The sequence below is a fragment of the Polypterus senegalus genome, chromosome 1 (assembly GCF_016835505.1).
Source record: "Polypterus senegalus isolate Bchr_013 chromosome 1, ASM1683550v1, whole genome shotgun sequence".
Taxonomy (NCBI): Eukaryota; Metazoa; Chordata; class Cladistia; order Polypteriformes; family Polypteridae; genus Polypterus; species Polypterus senegalus.
In genome coordinates, this window is record NC_053154.1 from 59,569,725 (window position 1) to 59,592,412 (window position 22,688).

Consider the following 22,688-nt stretch of genomic DNA (forward strand, 5'->3'; position numbering starts at 1 on the left):
AATCAGAGATTAATATAGCTGTCTGTTATATATAATAAGGTTTTAAAAACATCTTTTGAATAATAAAAAGTCTAAACTACTTAACATTCTTAATGTAAAAAATCAATATTTTGTGAAAAACACTGTTTAATATGATATAAATAAACAACCATATAACTCTTCGTGCTGCGGCTATAATTTTTTTATGTTCTTTGGAGTAACTTAGTTATTTGTGCTTGTGTTTACATTGCAATGATCACGGTAAACTTTTTTTTTTTTGGTTAATGTTTAGCCAAAGTAAAATTAACTTGCTTCTCTGTCAGTGCTGTGGAATATCAGATTTGACTTTGACTTTGATATTCTTTGTTGGTTTATGACCATCCTGGAATTGACTGTTTAAAAACTTCTTTTGTCCAAATTCAGCATGCTGTAAAACAGTTCCTGTCTTCAGTGAGATTTCAGCACAGATCCGGGCAGACATCTTCCCCGCAGAGAAGATGCCCCTCTGGAGAAGTAAATTGGTCCCTGACAGGCACCTCTCCCCCTTCTTTCTGAAAACCATGGCAACAGGCATGTCATAACAGTTCCCACAATCTTGTGCACTGAATAACTACTCTAGTATAGTGACAGTGACACTGGAAGCAGGAAATTTTACAAAGCCAAAAATAAATGGGAAAAACCAAATAAATAAGTGCTTTATAAACTGCTTTATAAAGTGCTAAAACAACAACATTTTTTTTTGATTGGTTTTGAAACCTTTCAGATCATATGCAAAAAAAAATTTAAAAAAATAGATGCAGTATAGTGTACTTTACTGGATTCTGTATAATATAATAAAATATAGTACTTCTTGAAATATTTCTTATGCCTGTGCTAATCATAATATTATGTATTTTGCCACACATTTTTCATTTGTTTCATTTTGTTAGTGAAATAAAAATAAATTAAAATTACAGAAATTGCAAATGAGATACCAGCTCTCTTTGGTGGAATAATCAATGTCTTATTATAAGACTATCGAAACATGAGATTTTAAAGATATAAGTTTTATTAGTGTTTATACATTTTAACTTTAAATAAGGTCACCGCCCCACTTGCATATTGTAAAAGAAGACTACAGTTGGCATCAGGAAGGGCAACCAGGAAGAGTAGCTGGCCACCTGGGTCAGCCCAGAAAATGGCTGTTGAACCTGGCAGAGTAAGATTTATTTAATATTTAATTATGCAAGAATATTTGTAAATTGACTTTTCTCACATTCGTTTTAAGTATTAATGTTGATGTTTAACATGTATGTTGTGCTGTAGTTAACGTAATAATAATTAATTTGTTCACACAAGGAAAATTCAATTAAGACAGTTAACTTTTAGGTGGGAAGCCACAAATTTCTACATCCTACTTTGGCTTTGTGTGAATGAGATCAATCCTAACTTGCATTTAGCTTATCACATTTTTATGTTTCAGGGATTGTCAGTGTAAAAGTATTGATTGTTTGCATAACAAAGTTTGAATGAAGTACCACAGGAACAATTTAGTTTCAAGCAGTTGGAGGCCTAATACTCTTTGTTCCTCTCTTGGCACTAAATTAATAGTTGTGTAATCCTTTGCAAAAGTGTAGCTCTTATTAAGACTCTATAGCCGTCTTGCCTTGCTGATGTGCCAAAAATGCAAGTTGCTTTTGTAAGTTATCAGACATTTTGAAAACAAGTCTAGACAGCTTTTCAAAATCTTATTGTTGCTCTGTCCGGTGGCTCCTTTATTTCACAATTGTTTAATATAAGATTTAATCGTGGTAGTCTTTGTTCCTGTGAATATTCACTTAGAAAAGGTTTAAAGAATGACTTAAAATATTATTATTTTTTTTTTTTTTTGGCTATAGACTTGTGTTATGCTTGTGTACATCTATAAGAATTTTGATTTAAGTACAGTATGTTTATTCGAAGCTTTCATACTATAGTATGATTTTAACACTTTGTCTGTATTTGTTATAGTGTCACTGTACTAAGGTATGCTGTGTTCTGTTTAACATACTTTTATAACCCCTGGAACTATACTTCTCATTCGTAATAAGTAAACTTAGCAAGTTTATTGCCTTTGTTAAGTGTTTTCCTTGATGCCATACATATGCCGTTACACAAATAAATGATTTCTTGTGTGCTTTTATGAAAAGTTTGAAATATTTTTGTGGGAGTTTGCTAGTCACTAATCAAATACCTCACCCTCTTGATTTGTGTGTGTATGTGTTTGAGTTCTCGTATTTGAGATAATTTTACGTGGAATTATTTTTTTCTGGCAACATATGACATACTCATCATCGTACATTGACTTTTTGGCTTATTTTTAAATGAAATGCTATTTTTTTTCATATTTTTTAGTGTCCCAAACCTTTTATTTACCCAGGTGTTTGTGCCTTCTTTGCAATATATGGAATCTTATTGTACATGTATTAATTGATTTTGCATTGTATAGTAAATTTAATATTTATGTTCAAAGAAATTATATTATAAAAAATTAATGTGTCCTAGTCTTAATAAATAAAATATTATGTTTTACTTTGCATACTTGCATTCCCCTAGATGATATAGTATATAAATGTAGAAAAATTAAAACTGTTCTATGTCCTAGGAAGAAAAATGGATTTTCAAAGACTCTTTAAATGACTGTTAGTTTACAAAATAAATAAGAATATTAACAATAAATAGAATCATTAAATTCCTGATGGTTTCTGCTATTTCAGTCCCAAGTATTATTTTTTTAAGGTATCACTTAATATTATTAATGTATTGCCCAAATGTCATGAAGAACTTGCAAGGTTTGTTTTTATTTCAGTTTTTTATGAGTTGTCTTCCTACACATACTGTATCAGCAGAATAATATAATAGGGAAAAACAAAAATTTCCAGCTGCCAATACAATGTGAAACACTGAGAAAGTCGGTTAACTTGCCTATGTTCCAATTTTAAAAAGTATTTTCATGCAGTGACCATTTTGTTATGCGTATCTGCTTGTTAATACAGATAATCCAGTTTTTTTAACAGGTTTGACTGTCGCCTTCCTGCTCACACTTTATCCACACAGGTACCTGGTCAGTCAAATTCTCCTTGTCCAGGGGAGACAGTACTACTGTATTGACCAATGAAAGATGGGTTAAGGCGGGTCTTCCCATGTGTCTTGAGTATCCTGTTTGTGAAGTGCATTGATTATTCTGGAAATATATATTTTACCTTATTTTAGGAAAAAAGCTTGAGTTTTGAATGTTTTGAGCCTACGACTAGATAACCAACATTTGGATTATGCAATGTGAGTTTCTTTTTTCCATGGATGTTTTTCACAATGTTTCTTGTTGTACAGCATTGGTCATTACTGGCTTCTATCATATCATACATTTTTTTTTTCACCCATTCTTTATGAAAACATGAGATTCCATTTTTTTCAGCCACTACTGCAAACTGCATGGAGTAAGTAACATATAAAACAATATAATTTTTATGTGGAGTATTCTCTTAAACTGAAATGGTTCAACTTATTCAGTCTCTCCTCATAGTGTGTATCTCTCAGTCTCAGAATCAACAAAGTTTCTCTCCACTGGACTTTCTCTAGTATTTTTTTTTATTTATAATACGGTGACCAGAACTGTACACAATACTCCAGGTTAGGCGTTGCTAGTCTGTTATGTAACTTAAGCATAACCTTCTTTGACTTTTACTCCACATATCATGATATCTTAGGCATAACCTAACATGCAGTTAGTCTTCTTGGTCAATGCCGTGTCTTAATGTAGACAGTTATGAGTCTACTATGACTCCTAGATCCATCTTATAAGGTATACATTCAACTTTTGACCTCCTAATGTGTATTCAAATTTAACATTTATCCTTCTTGCATGTAATACTGTTCAGTTACCTGTGCTGTAAAATAATTAAATTCACATACTTTCCAGTTCAGTACACAGCTTTTTTTAAAACCCACCCAAATATAGGAAAAACTTGCAAATTCCATACAAATAGTGTTATGGCTGAAAACCAGGATTAATCCAGGATTCTGGAATTGTGAAATAGCAGTGCTGAACAGTTCAGCACTCACATTGTAATAGTCAAATGGTTAGTTTTTATTCATTTAGCTGTTTGTGACAATAAATTTGAATTTTAATCCAGATAATGTACTAAATGTGCATGTTATTTTTATTTTTGTCTGCTCATGCTAATAATATAATCTACCCATTTCCAAATCTTGAAAGTGTATTTTCTTTGTATCCTTCCCAAAATGTTAGCTTAAATAAATGAAAGCTAGTTTCTGCACTCTGATCAACACATAAAGAAATTAAGTAATCTTTTTTTTTTCTTCTCCTCTCAGTCTAGGACAGATTGATAGTTATATAGAGGTACTATATATTAATAGTGATCAATTTATATCAAAATCAACATCACCTTTTAAACATGATGTATTTTTTTGAAACTGGCAAAGGTAGTCAGTTGGTGACATTCCAGGGCTAACATTGGTACTGAAGTGCTATTTAGAAAACAAACAGAAATCACAAGAAAAGCAAACACAGACACTTTTTATCATAAACTGTAGGCTGAAGTATATACTTCTGATGATAATATGTGAGAATTTGTTTTTTATTTTAAGTCTAAACACAGCTGCTTGGCAAATCCTCCATGAGCCCAATTTTCTAACTACTTAATTGAATCTTCCAAAAATATATGTAGTGTATTTTTCAGAGTCTTTTGCTTAATGTTATGTCAAAGATGACACTTACTGACAACTAGAGCAATATCTGTAACTGACAGCCATCTATGGTCAACAATCTTGCCTGAAGAAGGGGCCTGAGTTGCCTCGAAAGCTTACATATTGTAATCCTTTTAGTTAGCCAATAAAAGGTGTCATTTTGCTTGACTTCTCACTACATTCTTAATGGCTAACATGGTACAACACCCTAGTACTACAAACCAAACGCAAAAAAGACTTGCAGACATCTTGCTAGGTGCTGCCAGATGGGGGATTTGCACTTAGGTACTTAACCCATAAGACAGCAGATTTAACCACTGTGTCACCATGCTATCTGATAGTAGTACCCATCCAACCATTTTCTTGACTACTTTTTTTTGGTGAGGGTCATGACAGAAGTAAACTAGAAAGAATAGGCCAAATACCTTCTTTCAGCAAAATATTCCTTCCGGATTCTCAGGCATTCTCCAGATTCAAGATCTAATCCTTTGAAAATTTTCTGAGTATTCTCAGATGTTTTCTACAAGTTAAAGCTCTATAAACATTGAGTTGTGGAATCAGAGTGCCTCCCTAAACAGTTTCCAAAATCACATCACAAAACATTTCTTAACAGTGGCTTAATTTTGCAGTTTAATGCCAAGTTCCTTACCTGTCACAGGAAGTAATGTAAGACCATATTATGCATTATGCTTATACCAGCAATTTTCTAATCTTGACAAAATTTATGGTGGGTGACAAAAGATGAGAATGATTTAGATTGTATTTATTGTAGTAAAATTACAATTCCTTCTGAAAATGTCAGTTTTACCGTGAAGATTTGTAAGAGCTATGCTGAATTTGAACCCAGTCCTTTTAAAATCTTGCCTGAGTATGATGTAAAATTGCATCCTGCCCTGCAAGTGGTCCTCCAACTTTCAGGAAACACTTGGGGTTTGATGGCTGGATTGGCACTCCAACTACCGTAAAGATTTCATGCAGCTCTGAAACGGCAGTCAAGACTACTTTCTGCTATCCCCAAGAGTAGCCATGTTACAGCCACCCACAGGAAGGCTACTCGCATTATGAAGGGGATGAGGGAAAGCCCTTAGGAGTCTCAGCCGCAGAGAAATGAAAGCCTTCTGAGAACCAATAGGGTCAAGCCTCTTGGGGAATGGAACTGGTTTGGTGCTGCGGTATTCCCCACTGCACAGCAGCAGTCAGATCCCAGTTTGAGGCAGCCTATCCGGGTAGGTGCATGGAATGTCTTGTCTCTCCGGCATGGTGATCATCTTCCTCTGCTGCCGGAGGAGCTTCGTAAACTCTGTATTTCAGTGGCAGCACTCTCTGAGATGCACAGACCTGTGACTGTGTCTGTTGTTTCAGGGTATGATCCAACCATAATGAGTGGTGTCTCAGTGAGGGAGACATTTTATTAACAACCGCGCTCGGTGGTTGATGGGTGCCTGCAAGGTGACAGTCATTTGGTCATAGGTGACTTCAGTGTCACCACTGGCATTGACAGGGCTGGCTATGAGTTTAGTGTTGGTCCCCATGGGTCTTGTGACCATGGAGAAAGTAGCTTCATTTTCCTGGATCCTGGTTACTCTGCCCTGAGCTGTATCATTGGACTTGGTACTCCAGTACTGCTGGTGAGGTAATGGAGATTAATCACATCCTTCTGGGCAAACGCTGGAGGCTCCTACAGAACTGCAGGGTCTACAGAAATCTCCAGTTTGTGAATTCTCACCACAGACTCTGAAGATCCAGCCTGGGTCCAGTAGGCTATCACCTACAGTTGTGCTTGAAAGTTTGTGAACCCTTTAGAATGTTCTATATTTCTGCATAAATATGACCTAAAACATCATCAGATTTTCACTCAAGTCCTAAAAGTAGATAAAGAGAAACCAGTTAAAGAAATGAGACAAAAATATTATACTTGATCATTTATTTATTCAGGAAAATGATTGAATGCAGTGATCCCTCGCTATATCGCGCTTCGACTTTTGCGGCTTCACTCCATCGCGGATTTTAAATTTAAGCATATCTAAATATATATCACGGATTTTTCGCTGGTTCGCGGATTTCTGCGGACAGTGGGTCTTTTAATTTATGGTACACACTTCCTCAGTTTGTTTGCCCAGTTGATTTCATACAAGGGACGCTATTGGCAGATGGCAGAGAAGCTACCCAATTAGAGCACGTATTACGTATTAAATAAAACTCCTCAATGATATACGATATGCTTCCTGCGCGGTGCTTCGCACACTTCAAAGCTCTAACAGCCCGTATTGATTTTTGATTGTTTACTTTTCTTTGCCTCTCTCACTCTCTGACATTCTCTGCTCCTGACGGAGGGGGTGTGAGCAGTGGGGCTGTTTGCACAGAGGCTGTTTGCTTAGAAGATACGGACGCTCCTCTAAAAAATGCTGAAAAGACTACCTTCGCATTGATCCCTTCATTGCGGCAGCTTTATGGCAGTGCTTCGTTTACTTAAAAGCCCAACAGCCCTATTGATTTTTGTTTACTTTTCTCTCTCTCTCTGACATTCTCTGCTCCTGACGGCACTCCTTTGAAGTGGAAGGTATGTTTGCTTTCTTTTAATTGTGAGAAAGAACTGTCATCTCTGTCTTGTCATGGAGCATAGTTTAAACATTTGACTAAAGGGTGTTATTTCATGTCTAGAGGGCTGTAATAATGTTAAAAAAAAACGTTGGAAGAATGTTTTGTGGACAGATGAGGCCAAAATAGAACTTTTTGGTTTAAATGAAAAGCGTTATGTTTGGAGAAAGGAAAACACTGCATTCCAGCATAAGAACCTTATCCCATCTGTGAAACATGGTAGTAGTAGTATCATGGGTTGGTCCTGTTTTGCTGCATCTGGGCCAGGACGGCTTGCCTTTATTGATGGAACAATGAATTCTGAATTATATCAGAGAATTCTAAAGAAAAATGTCAGGACATCTGTCCATAAACTGAATCTCAAGAGAAGGTGGGTCATGCAGCAAGACAACGACCCTAAGCACACAAGTCGTTCTACCAAAGAATGGTTAAAGAAGAATAAAGTTAATGTTTTGTAATGGAAAGTCAAAGTCCTGACCTTAATCCAGTCGAAATGTTGTGGAAGGACCTGAACTGAGCAGTTAATGTGAGGAAACCCACCAATATCCCAGAGCTGAAGCTGTTCTGTATGGAGGAATGGGCTAAAATTCCTCCAAGCCGGTGTGCAAGAATGATCAAAACTTACCGGAAACAGTTATTGCTGCAAAGGGGGGTCACGCTAGATACTGAAAGCGAAGGTTCACATACTTTTGCCACTCACAAATATGTAATATTCAATCATTTTCCTTAATAAATAAATTACCAAGTATAATATTTTTGTCTCATTTGTTTAACTGGTTTCTCTTTATCTACTTTTAGGACTTGAGTGAAAATCTGATGATGTTTAGGTCATATTTATACAGTGTGGAACTTGACCCGGACACAGACAAGCAGACACGTTTGAATCACCCCACACACATTTATTTTGGTGCTCCATATTTACAATGAGTGCTCTCAAGTCCCCAAAGTCCTGGCCAACTCCACACAATGCCTTTCTCTTCAGGTCGTCTCCTTGTCTCTCCTCCTGAGCTCTGTCCTACTCCACTCCCGACTCTTGCCCTTGTCTGAAGGGAGGCGGCCCCTTTTATAAGCACCTGGATGTGCTCCAGGTGTGTTCCGGCAACCTCCCACCGACACGCCCCAGTGTAGCAGAAGTGCCGGCTGCATCCCCGGAAGCACTCCGGGTGTCCCTGCTCTTCTTCCCCCCAGCACTTCCGGGTGTGGTGGAAGTGCTGAGGTCCAGGGTTTCCAAGGCATTGGGGTGACCACGGGCCCCTACAGGGTGGAGCTTCAAAGCTTTGTGCCCATAGCCCCCAGAGGTACCAGGGTGGTCGCCCCCACATGGTCTGGAGAAGACGCAAGCCCTCCTCCGGTCCTCCAGGGCGTCCCGGTCGGGTTGCCACCCCAGCCTTCTCTGACAGCAGAAATATCGAAAATTCTAAAGGGCTCACAAACTTTCAAGCACAACTGTACTAGGAGAATGAGGCTGTTGCAATTTCTGTGAAGAACTTGCAAACTTAGGTGTGACTGTGGATCCTAATGCAATTTGGGAGTCCTTCTGTGACAAGACCCTGAAGGTTGCTGAGGGTTATGTTGGTGGTGTCGGTGGTCGCAAAAGGACGTGTTTCATCTCGCAGAGCACCCTGGATATCATCAAGAGGAGTCGCAGCACATGGCTTGATGGTAACTCTAGTGTGTACCAGGAACTGAGAAAGATTTCTGCCAGGTCTTTGAGAGCAGATAAGGAGGCATTTGTTAGAGGAATCTGTGATCAAGTGACACACCATCTATGGTCTAGTGACCTATGTCCTGCATACAGAGGAATCAAAGCATTACAAACATCTGAATCTGTTCCTTGGGGAGTGGCAGTCAGGGTGGATGATGGAACAGTCCTTATGGGCGATGCTGTAGTTTTTACACGCTGGGCTAGCTACTTTGAGCAGCCATAGCTAATCCTCCAGCTAGTACATTGGACATCTCTGAGTCCACGGTTCTTGAGGCTGATCCTCCAATTAATTATGAACCACCCAATCTCACTGATATTGCACAGGTGGTGCACCACCTGAGAGTAGGGAAAGCTGCAGGAATCTGTGGTATCTGGGGTGAACATCTCTAGGCTGGTGGAAAGGCTATCTTCCTGGCATTGCAAACTTGTCTTCTGTATCTGGATTTTAACATTTCCTTTAATATTTCTATTCGTTACTAGCGCCATCTATTGGTGAAATCTTTATTCTTCATATGAAAATGTCATTTCTTAATTAACATGGATTAATTGATCAATTAGTGAAATTGCTTATTGATTCTTGTATTGTCATCGGAAGTGAGCTAGTGTGCAAAATTTCAAGTCATTTGGACAATAGGAAGTAGGTTAAATATCGATTACAAAATTTGTATCAGACAACAAACAGGTGAAGTTAAAAGAAGCATGGTAATAAAAGTAATACTACTACTTCACAGTTTTCTCCCTACTCTTAATTCATATGTCTGCAAGCAGAAATACCAGGTTTTCTAAGCTTGGCTCTTGTTCTGTAATCATTTTCCAATCTTAAAACCAGTATGTACTACATTAACATTTGTAAAATTCTTTAAAAAATTAGTCTGGCTGGGTAAATGCCCTGTGCTAGATTTACCTCTGGAAGTATAAAACGTTGCAAGTCATTGTTTATTTTGTTCATTGGTATCTCATATGCAGCCAGTGCACATTTCACCCGAGAATTTGAAAACCATGTAGTATTTATGTACATGTTAAAGATAAAAAAATGCATGTGTAATATAATGTGGAACATTACTTTTTTTTCCTATCCATCACTGGAAAGGATTCTAACCTGAAGATGTTGTAGTAAGCTTTATACCTCATGAAATATATTAACAGCAAAAAATAAATTATATTATTTATAATCCTAGGAACATCGAAAAGTTGTATACGAAAGGAAATTTTGGTTTTGAAGATGTATTTCTGTTTAGGAAATTTTCACATCTGACAAATGACGCTTCCCGGGTCCTCCCTGCGTGGAGTTTGCATGTTCTCCCTGTGTCTGTGTGGGTTTCCTCTGGGTTCTCCGGTTTCCTCCCACAGTCCAAAGACATGCAGGTTAGGTGCATTGGCAATTCTAAATTGTCCCTAGTTTGTGCTTAGGTATGTGTGTGCCCTGTGGTGGGCTGGGTTTGGATCCAGCAGACCCCGTGACCCTGTAGTTAGGATATAGCGGGTTGGATAATTGATGGATTCAGATCACGCAGGGGTTTTTTTCTGCATCTCATAACTGTATAATATTTTAACATAACACTTGACAAAGTGACTAATCTAAAACTTTAGTATTGACCACAAATTTGAGTAAGAAGATGCAAGAATTGAATAGCTATTTTAATATAATGTATATTTAGTCAAGTTAAATGTACTTAACCAAATTCATTGAAGTTTTCTGGATTTTTTTCTACTGTCCTTTAAACAGAGTAAAACAAGAAATATCCTAAGGATTGGAATTCATTCACTAGGATCAGTACTTTGGGGTGATGACATCTGCTGTAAAGATGACCCACTTTATGTTTACAGTTTGACAAAATTTCTTTATGGGCTTCGTGGTTTGCTCAGAACATCACTTTCTGTCTGCATGGTCACAGTGCCTTCTCATCTTATTCAGGTAAAACTGTGTTTCTACATTTCTGAACAATTATTGTATTAACATTGAAGCATTTTTTGGTCAAGTACAATGTTTTTTTGTTTTTTTTTGTTTGTTAACTCTGTTATACCAGTACTCAAGAGTGTAGTGTATGTGGTTCTTATACTGTTGTTTATTTTTGATTCTGAAGTATAATTAAAACACTTTTTATCTTTTGGATACTGGCAATATGTCACATTTAATATGAATAACTTATGCAAATTAATATCATAGATTACTATTGAACATGTTATTAGTGTTATGAGTACGTTAGTCAATTAAGTAAAATTTTGCTTTCATTTTATGCAAACTTATCCAAGTATATCATCAATACATTTATGTTTATAATAGAGCTGGTGAGCATGATAATGCAAATTGTTATTGTTGATACCTTATACTGCTTGATTGAGGTGCCTTATGTATTCAAATCATACATTATCCATATACAGTGTTGTGTCCATCCCCTGTCCTACCCCACTAAACTACTTAACCATGGTCAAAATATGCATATTAAGAGCATTTGGTGCTCTTTATTTTGCCCATCATGTGTATATATGTAATTATGGTCATGTGTGCCCCAAGATGGTTTGGTTTTCTAATCTAAGATTGACCTCTGCTTTGGAAGTGCATTGACAAAAATATTAGATGATTTTTTTAATGAAAATGCATTGATAAACACAGTATATTTCCTTAAAAAACTCTTTGTAATAACTTCTAAAAGATGAATAATGGATTTTCAAAAAATGATATTCTAACTTCATATAAACTTATATAGCCATTTTTCTTTGCGGTGCAGCTCATAACAGAAGAGCACCACAAGAGCTGCAATGATATATTGTATATGCCTCTGTTTTAGTAAGACCTACTGTGTGCTACAAATAAAAACAGATATTCTCTAATTTTAATATTTTTCCTGAAATGAGCCTGTGTTAAGATTAAAAAACTTTGAAAGGAAAAATGTGTTCCATTATGGAACTAGTATATATAAATATATAAAGGTCTATGCAAAAGATTGGTCACCCCTGGCCAAATCACATACTTTGTTGACATTTAAAATAAAAAAAAGTAAAAACTTTGACAGGAAACAAACTAAATCAGTGTCATTTTTATAAAAATATTAGTTTACAGTTAAAGTTTATTTGATGAATTAAAAAAAAATTAAATGAGTAAATGTATTTGCAAAAGTTTGCAAAAGGGTCTGGTTGCAGACCGTGCACTCTCAGCCACATGCACGCTCAGCCATTGACATCAGGTGCTTGCTCAGCCACAACAGGAAGTGCAACCAGGGAGTCGTTTCCTGATTGCTAAGTTAGTACGTTTGCTAGTTATAGTCTTACCATTTATGAATGATATGGAATATTCTTAATCATGTTAACATGTGAATATTCACGTTGTTTGGCTGGCCTGTGTTGGTTTAGTAACATGTTTACCATTTTAACAGATCAAGTTAACCAAGGTAAATGCTTGCCTGTTATTGTAATTACTAGCATCATGGCCATGGTAGCGTAGCGAGAGCGCTGATGTTTAGAGCGTGCTATTTTAGAGTTCCCGCTGTTATCCCAAGGAAAAAACAATTCTGCAACCATCATAACTTGCTAACATTATTTAAATTTAATGCATACAGTATTTACGTGTGAATAAAGAGTAAAATGAAAATAAAACAAATAGAACAATTCTGTGTCATTAATAATCTTATATATCAGAACTGTAATACGTACTATACTTTACATGTCATGAGGTACCAAACTGTGATTAATAAATGGTGGAGGGAAAAGGACATTGGACACATCAGTAATCAAATGTTTATATATTTATTTATACATAAGAACCCCCCATCAAAAAAAACCCAACAACAACAAAACACAAACCAATAAAAAACATTAATTTAGTTCAGAAGGCAGCAGTACATAGTGAACTTCCTGCAATCCACCATTTCTTCTAAAAATCTGTGCATGTCTTGCACATGGTTAAACCTAAAACAAAATGGAGCCAGAACATCATGGGGGTATTTTTCGTACGTGGATTACTCGTTTAACCGGATTTAATTGTTGACAATTTGGCATGATCCTGGATCTGTCGGTTTTTAGAAACTCTTGCTGGATGTGTTGTCATAGCAGCAGATCCAAATCCTCAAACCTGCTCAGAGCAGGTTTGTTTTATGTAAACAAGGATTAGCTCACACACTTAATCAGTGTCCATGCATGGAACTCATTCAGTCATGGGTTTGCCGTTCATGAATGAGCTACTAATTGATATTGGTGCGCAAATTATAAGAAGAGAATTTCATATAGAGAGGGTTTTGCACGATCGGCAATATCGTTTATTGCTCCTGGATGAAATTCTTTTCGAAAGATACCTCTTTAGCCGAGGGGGAATATTGTAATTTAAAGATTTATTAGAACCTTATATTCAAAGTCAAACTAGGCGAAGTCGGGCTCTCACAACCACACAAACAGTATGCATTGCTTTGAGTTTTTTTTGCCAGCGGCACTTCTTTTTATATACTGTAGCCTATGCAGAAAATCTGTTTGCCAGGCAATTCGTAAAGTCTGTTTGGCTCTGAAATATTTCCTTCGGGTTTTCATAGTGTTTCCTGGACACCTGCGTGTGCAGACAATAAAAGATACGTTTCATGCGATTGCAGGTACACAGGCAAAAACACCCACAGTTCCATACAGAATCTCACGATCAGCCTAACATTCTCATTACCCAGGATTTCCAAATGTAATTGGGACACAAGGGACTGATCAGAGTGGAGTTTGATCAAACATTATTTGGAAAATGTACCTCTCCTTCTGATAAATAATCAGACACAGTGTCTTCATCAAATATTTGACCTTCGTCAATATCTTGTTGGTCAGACACAGGTTCTAGGGATATGACATTCCCTACAACTGACCCAACAAAAAAAATGCCCTAAGAAACAGAGTCATGGGCATTTTGCTGGAGAGCCAACTCTTCTGCAGAGGTTAGGTCTGGACCGCGTGGATCTCCATCTGTTTTTTGCTTGTCTGCCTTCTTATTAGCTTTAAAATTAATGTTTCTTATATTATATATGATTCTTTATGTCAACAATTCTTTAAATAGTCATATACCAATATTTGCCAGTTTGAAGTATATTCTTGTACTTCACTTTAACCTGTTCCCATGTTCTCCTTGTGCTCACGTCTGATCTGGAATTATGACATATTAAATAATATTTATTCTGACACATAGGAAGTGAAACGCTGCATTCAATAAGTACAATGCACACTACTTAGCGTTTAATTTGTCAGCCACTTTTTGCTAGCTGTCTTTTCTGGTTTGGGCTGCTTTTGCAGTGTTACCCCTTGTGCATATTAAAGCTTCAAATTCTTCATATCCTTCGAGAAAAAGGTCCTGCTCTACTTGCGTTAAAAAAAAAATGCACCCGTTCTTTCGTCATTTTGTTGCAGCCTATCAAAGACTTGCTGATCATGTTTTCTAGACTCAATATATATGGACTTTTCAATCAGCGCGGGTGCGCGCATTCATCTCGGATGATTAGATTCAGCTAAACTAATCTACTGCATGGCTGCGTTTGAAAAACTGACTTATCCCGGATGAGCTGCACCGACATTAACTCATCCAAGATCCAAGTCATCTCGGATGATTTAAGCGACGTACGGAAAATACCCCCCTATCTCTATTAACTAGTGAATCTTCCTCTGCATTCATTGCTTCGTACTCCTGCAAAGTCTTCCCAGCATCTTCCTCTTTCATAGTCTGTATCTGGGGCAATTGGACCAGACCAATGAATTGGTGTTGGCTGTCACTGCACCACTGACTGGCTGTTTTTGCATGTGCAAGGACAGATACCTTAGACAGGAATAAAAATTTGGTGTACAGTGATCCCTCGCTATATCGCGTTTCGACTTTCGCGGCTTCACTCCATCGCGGATTTTAAATGTAAGCATATCTAAATATACAGTGGTGTGAAAAACTATTTGCCCCCTTCCTGATTTCTTATTCTTTTGCATGTTTGTCACACAAAATGTTTCTGATCATCAAACACATTTAGCCCTTAGTCAAATATAACACAAGTAAACACAAAATGCAGTTTTTAAATGATGGTCTTTATTATTTAGGGAGAAAAAAAAATCCAAACCTACATGGCCCTGTGTGAAAAGTAATTGCCCCCTGAACCTAATAACTGGTTGGGCCACCCTTAGCAGCAATAACTGCAATCAAGCGTTTGCGATAACTTGCAATGAGTCTTTTACAGCGCTCTGGAGGAATTTTGGCCCACTCATCTTTGCAGAATTGTTGTAATTCAGCTTTATTTGAGGGTTTTCTAGCATGAACCGCCTTTTTAAGGTCATGCCATAGCATCTCAATTGGATTCAGGTCAGGACTTTGACTAGGCCACTCCAAAGTCTTCATTTTGTTTTTCTTCAGCCATTCAGAGGTGGATTTGCTGGTGTGATTTGGGTCATTGTCCTGTTGCAGCACCCAAGATCGCTTCAGCTTGAGTTGATGAACAGATGGCCGGACATTCTCCTTCAGGATTTTTTGGTAGACAGTAGAATTCATGGTTCCATCTATCACAGCAAGCCTTCCAGGTCCTGAAGCAGCAAAACAACCCCAGACCATCACACTACCACCACCATATTTTACTGTTGGTATGATGTTCTTTTTCTGAAATGCTGTGTTCCTTTTACGCCAGATGTAACGGGACATTTGCCTTCCAAAAAGTTCAACTTTTGTCTCATCAGTCCACAAGGTATTTTCCCAAAAGTCTTGGCAATCATTGAGATGTTTCTTAGCAAAATTGAGACGAGCTCTAATATTCTTTTTGCTTAACAGTGGTTTGCGTCTTGGAAATCTGCCATGTAGGCCGTTTTTGCCTAGTCTCTTTCTTATGGTGGAGTCGTGAACACTGACCATAATTGAGGCAAGTGAGGCCTGCAGTTCTTTAGACGTTGTCCTGGGGTCTTTTGTGACCTCTCGGATGAGTCGTCTCTGCGCTCCTGGGGTAATTTTGGTCGGCCGCCACTCCTAGGAAGGTTCACCACTGTTCCATGTTTTTGCCATTTGTGGATAATGGCTCTCACTGTGGTTCGCTGGAGTCCCAAAGCTTTAGAAATGGCTTTATAACCTTTACCAGACTGATAGATCTCAATTACTTCTGTTCTCATTTGTTCCTGAATTTCTTTGGATCTTGAAATGATGTCTAGCTTTTGAGGTGCTTTTGGTCTACTTCTCTGTGTCAGGCAGCTCCTATTTAAGTGATTTCTTGATTGAAACAGGTGTGGCAGTAATCAGGCCTGGGGTTGGCTATGGAAATTGAACTCAGGTGTGATACACCACAGTTAGGTTATTTTTTAACAAGGGGGCAATTACTGTTTCACACAGGGCCATGTAGGTTTGTGGATTTTTTTTCTCCCTAAATAATAAAACCATCATTTAAAAACTGCATTTTGTGTTTACTTGTGTTATATTTGACTAATGGTTAAATGTGTTTGATGATCAGAAACATTTTGTGTGACAAACATGCAAAAGAGTAAGAAATCAGGAAGGGGCAAATAGTTTTTCACACCACTGTATATCACGGATATTTCGCTGGTTCGCGGATTTCTGCGGACAATGGGTCTTTTAATTTAAAGTACATGCTTACTCAGTTGGTTTGCCCAGTTGATTTCATACAAGGGACGCTATTGGCAGATGGCTGAGAAGCTACCCAATCAGAGCACATATTACATATTAAAACTTCTCAATGATATACGATGTGCTTCCCGCGCGGTGCTTGATTGTTTGCATTTCTCTATTTCTCTCACTCTCTCTGCCTGACGGAGGGGGTGTGAGCAGAGGAGCTGTTTGCACAGAGGCTGTTTGCCTAGGAGATACGGACGCTCCTCTAAAAAATGCCGCTTTATCGCGGTGCTTCGGCATACTTAAAAGCAAGTATTGATTTTTTGATTGTTTGCTTTTCTCTCACGCTCCCTCTCTGACATTCTCTGCTCCTGACACGCATTTTTTGAAGAGAAGATATATTTGCATTCTTTTAATTGTGAGAAAGACATCTCTGTCTTGTCATGGAGCACAGTTTAAACTTTTGACTAAAGGGTGTTATTTCATGTCTAGATGGCTCTAATAATGTTAACAGTGTGGGAGAGTTTATAAGGGCTTAAAATATATAAAAATAACCATACAAACATATGGTTTCTACTTCGCGGATCTACCGCGGGGGGGGTTCTAGAACGCAACCCCCGTGATCGAGGAGGGATTACTGTATTTATGTAAATGTGTTTTATGCAATTATTATTGATATATAAAAAACTGATAAAAACAATTTACTTGAATTCCATGCATGGACACTGATTAAGTGTGTGAGCTAATCCTTGTTTACATAAAACAAACCTGCTCTGAGCAGGTTTGAGGATTTGGATCTGCTGCTATGACAACACATCCAGGAAGAGTTTCTAAAGACCGACAGATCTAGGATCATGCCAAATCGTCAACAATTACATCCGGTTAAACGAGTAATCCACATACGAAAAATACCCCCATGATGTTCTGGCTCCATTTTGTTTTGGGTTTAGCTATGTGCAAGACATGCACAGATTTTTTAGAAGAAATGGTGGATTGCAGGAAGTTCATTATGTACTGCTGCCTCCTTAACTAAATTAATGTTTTTTTATTGGTTTGTGTTTTGTTGTTGTTGGGGTTTTTTTGGGGGGTTCTTATGTATAAATAAATATATAAACATTTGATTACTGATGTGTCCAATGTCCTTTTCCCTCCACCATTTATTAATCACAGTTTGGTACCTCATGACATGTAAAGTATAGTACGTATTGCAGTTCTAATATATAAGATTATTAATGACACAGAATTGTTCTATTTGTTTTATTTTCATTTTACTCTTTATTCACACGTAAATACTGTATACATTAAATTAAAATAATGTTAGCAAGTTATGATGGTTGCAGAATTGTTTTTTCCTTGGGATAACAGCGGGAACACTAAACTAGCATGCTCTAAACATCAGCGCTCTCGCTACGCTACCACGACCATGATGCTAGTAATTACAATAACAGGCAAGCATTTACCTTGGTTAACTTGATCTGTTAAAATGGCAAACATGTTAATATACCAACACAGGCCCGCCAAACAACGTGAATATGCACATGTTAACATGATTAAGAATATTCCATATCGTTCATAAATGGTAAGACTATAACTAGCAAACATACCAACTTAGCAATCAGGAAACGACTCCCCGGTTGCACTTCCTGTTGTGGCTGAGCATGCATCTGACGTCAGTGGCTGAGCGTGCATGTGGCTGAGAGTGCACGGTCTGCAGCCAGACCCTTCTCAAAGTTTGGGCACCCTACTAAATCACTACGTAGTAACACGCCCTTTCGTAAAAATCACGGATTGGAAACATTTTTTTTAGGCTGCTATGAGCCTTTGAATACTTGTTCTGGAAATTATTCCCTATATGCCCTTGCATATTGCCTCTAACTGTGAAATATTCTTGGGCTGTCTTGCATGCACAGCACATTTAAGATCTACCCACAGATTTTCAATGATGTGCTAGTCCAGGGGCTGTGAGGGTTATTTGAAAACCTTCACCCTGTGTTTCTTGAGGCACATTACATACTGACTTTTTAACATTCTCCTCAAGGATTTGTTAATGTATAGTGTAATCCATTCTTCCCTTTATTCACACAGTATTTTCTGTACTACTACCAGCCTCAAAACCCCAAAGCTTAATAGATCCACAGCTGTACTTAACATATTCTTTTGGTCAAATGCTGTTCCTTTTTTTTTCTCTCCAAACAAACCTTTTGTGCTTTTAGTCATTGGGTTTGATGTTAACTTTCTCTGTTCACAACACTTCATTTCAAAATGCCTCTGTTTTATGGAGATGTTGTTTTGCATACTGAAGAAATTGTTTTTTGTGATAAGATGCAGATAAGGTGTCCTTATGATGGCTCTTCCATGAAGGCCATATTGGTTTAAGTAATGATGCACATTAGAACAGTTAAATTTATTTTTTCCGTTATTAAGGAACACTTAGAACCCCTAAATGGCAAAGCAAAAACAAAATATTATAGATTTTTGGAAATTTATTAAAAATAAAACTACCGAAATATCACATTGACATAAGTATTCAATTACTTGGCACTTAGTTGAAGCACCTTTGGCAGTGATTACAGCTTGGAATCTTCCTGAGTATGACGCAACAAGTTTTATACACCTGCAATTGAGGATATTCTGCCAGTCTTCTGTGCAGGCCCTCTCAAGCTCTGTCACACTGAATAGACACAGGTTACTCTGGAGCTGTTCAATAGAATTCAAATCTAGGCTCTAGCTGGCCAAGTCGAGAACATTTACAGAGATTCTCCCCTATCCACTCCAGTGTTTTCTTTGATTTTTTTTTTTTATGTCATTGTCCTGTTGAAAGATAAAACTTATAAAGCTGCAGTCCAGTCTTAGGTCCTAACTGTCCTTTAGCAGGTTTTCATTAAGGATTTCTCAATTCTTTGCTCCGTTGGCTGTGACTAGTCTCCCTCTCACTGAGGCTGCCGCCACCATGCTTTATCATTGGAATGGTTTTGCGCAGGTGATAAGTGGTGCCTGATTTCTTCCAGACGTGTCACTTTGAAATGAGGCCAATCTAGGTTTCATCAGACCTGTTTCTCTTGTTTCTCATAGCCTTAGAGTTTTTCAGTGAACAACAGAGTGTTGCAGTAGTGGCTGTCCATCAAGTTCATGGCTTGGCAGCCAGCACTAGGAAGAGTTTTGTTTGTTCTAAACGTATTCCGTTTATGAATTATGAAAGTAGCTGTTCTCCTGGGGCATTCAGTACTACAGATATTTTTGTAGCCTCTCCCAGGTCTCATTTTGCAGGCATTTCCATCAACTTTGTGGCTTGGTTTTTTGCCATGATACACATTGTCAGCTGTGGGACATTATATAGACAAATGTCAGCATTTCCTAATCATCTACGATAAATTGAATTGACAACATTTGGACTCCACAAATGTAGGCTATTATCGATAAAAAGGGATGTTCCTGTGCCTGTTTTAAGTGTCATAGCAAAAGGTCTGAATACTTCTGTCAATTTGATGTTTCAATAACAATGAATATTTATTTTTTAAGTATATACTCATACACTGGATGTAAGGTCAAAATGCCTTACAAGATGCCCAGAGACAAAAATTACAAGAAAAGAAAAACAAATTAAATTAGTTAAGAAAAATAATGAATAAATAGTAAAAAAAAATAAATCAGTATAGACTTACTTAAAAATAGATGCCTAATTAGTAGACAGGGAAGCTCTTTATATACTGTATATTCTTGCTTCAAGTCCTGTAAAGAGCTACGATGATATGGCTAGATGGCTGTTTTCAGTTTTTTAATTTTTAGTAAACTTGCAAAAATTTGTAAAACCCTGTGTTTCCATTGTCATTCTGTGTATTAAGTGTTATTTAATGAGAAAATTAATTTAAATGATTTTGGCATAAGGCTGCAACATAACAAAATGTAAAAATAATGAAGGAGTCTAAATACTTTGTGAGGGTTCTGTATGTGTGTGTATGTATATGCAACATTATTTGTTCAAAGAATTGCAAATTATTATGTCATTCCACCTTATGTATCTTATTTTTTAAATATGTTTTCTTTATTTTATAAATAAATCCCATTTAGTTTACATGAGCCCATTCTGTAGTTTTGGCATTCAGCTATAATGCGGCTTTTAATATTTATAAATGAAAAGGCTCTCAAATATTACAAGTAATCTGTAAATAGTTACTGTTTATCAAAAAAAATGACATATAGTAAATTATAAAAATGATAGAATATCAATTCTCCATATTTACTTTCCATATTTTCTATTTATAATTTGTTATCTTACTTTGATTATAATTTATTTCCTATAAGTAAACCTGCACAGTACAGCTGAAAAATTGAGTGATTGAGGCTATTAACTCTTACACTTGTCTTCTCTGAAGTGCTGCCTTTGCCATGCATCCAAGAAAAGAAGGAGATTAGAAGGAATAAATCATGGCTCACATTTATGTGAAAGATAGAAAGAATATACAACAACAATATCTAATTCTATAGCAGATTTTCAGAATGACACATAAAAAAGACAGAGAGATGTATAATTAAGAGAAATACAGTCATTAAATATAGAATTGTTTTTTAAGTCTCAAAGTGACAGTCGGATGATGAGGTCAGTTGGCCTGGGTAAACAGAAAAATTAAATAAAAAAAAAATCCACACTAAAAAGATCACCTAACCCCAAGTGGGCATTCTGCCTAATATAAATATTCTTAAGTAATTCTTTATTGTATTTTTTTTTTCATGACTTCATCTTAAAGGAAATACTGTGGGTCTTGTAGCAGGTTGTGATATCTGCGTTTATTTAAACATTTAAACAACACATACGGCTGCACAGGACTTTGATCATGTGGTGGTGGCACAGAATGCGACCAGAAAAGAAGTGGAAAACAAAATAGAGTAAAGATTAATAAAGATTACAGGTAGATTGAAAAGTTTGATCATTTTATACATATCTACTTAATTAAGGGTAGAAGTAAAATGTAACTTAAAAGCATTTGTTAGGTGTTTTTTAAAATGAAATACAGTGCTAGCCTGGCATATCCCTATTGGTAAAGTATTCCAGATTTTTGGTGCAGAACAGCAAAAGGCTGCCTCACCATTTCTTTTATGCTTTTAAGGTTATGACTTGAAAAATAGGGGGATAGGCACTCCAAAATATGTGAAGGAGCAAGATTATTTAAAGCTTTATGTATCATTAGTAGTTCCAATGTAACAACGCTAAAACTGGTGAGATGTGCTCACATTTTATTTCTGGTTAAGATTCTTGCTGCTCCATATTGGGCCGACTGTAACTGATTGATGTCATTTTAGGTAGACCAGTTAATAGTCACTTACAGTAATGAGCCAACTAAAGTTCTAGGTTCTGAAATATCAAATGACATTTATTTAAAAGAAGTTACCCTGCATACTATTGTGACTGATAGATGTATTTTGTTCCAAATGATTAAAGTACTTAGCAACTGAGATTTTAGAAAGGCCTATGTGGTCTTATCAGTGGAATTGTCTTTAAAGTAACGTAAGGCAATAACAAAGTCTAAAGCTGGTACTTCTTTTTTCTTTGTGCCCTCCCCGACCATAAAGTATCGTCTATGAGGGAGAAGCGAAACCTTTAGGTTCGTCAAAAATTCTGATGTCCGGTTTTCAACGGATCTTGATATTTTAGTGTCCCTTGATACCAAAAACATTGATGTATCGATGATGCGTGTGTGTCTGTGCATTACGATTTCTTGAGGACAGTCTAGAGCTAAAATAGCTGGACAGAAAAATACCAAACTCGAAACTTAAGCTTGTTACGAGTTGGCGATACGGTGATTTTTTGAGCCAAATTGTGCAAGAGAATGATGCACTCTAGAGGAACCCTGAAATACTGTAATTCTGCAATTAATTATGAATTCTTCTCATCAATTGCTATCGTAATGACCTCTTTTATGATCAGAAAGATCAGCATCAGAGTGGTAAATAATTATTGAAATGTTATAGAATAGTTTGGGTAACTTGTTTCCTAGAGCACAAAGCCTACTGATGCTCATGTCCAAATTTTTAAAGTTACCACTGTTGCTGTCTTACCCAAATGTGTCAGGTAATATAGCATATTAACTCAGTGGGTAGAATTTTGTTGTGCTATCTACACCTGACACTATGAACTTGAAT

General features: G+C 36.9%; 1 protein-coding gene across 1 annotated transcript in view; it reads left to right on the forward strand.

Annotated features, from left to right (window-relative positions):
- The window catches only part of elp4 (elongator acetyltransferase complex subunit 4), a 351,519-nt gene that overhangs the window by 137,538 nt on the left and 191,293 nt on the right, over positions 1-22,688 (forward strand). Inside the window, exon 7 of the mRNA XM_039749581.1 lies at positions 10,734-10,922. Within this exon, the coding sequence (XP_039605515.1) occupies positions 10,734-10,922 (189 nt within the window). The remainder of the gene's footprint in view (positions 1-10,733; positions 10,923-22,688) is intronic.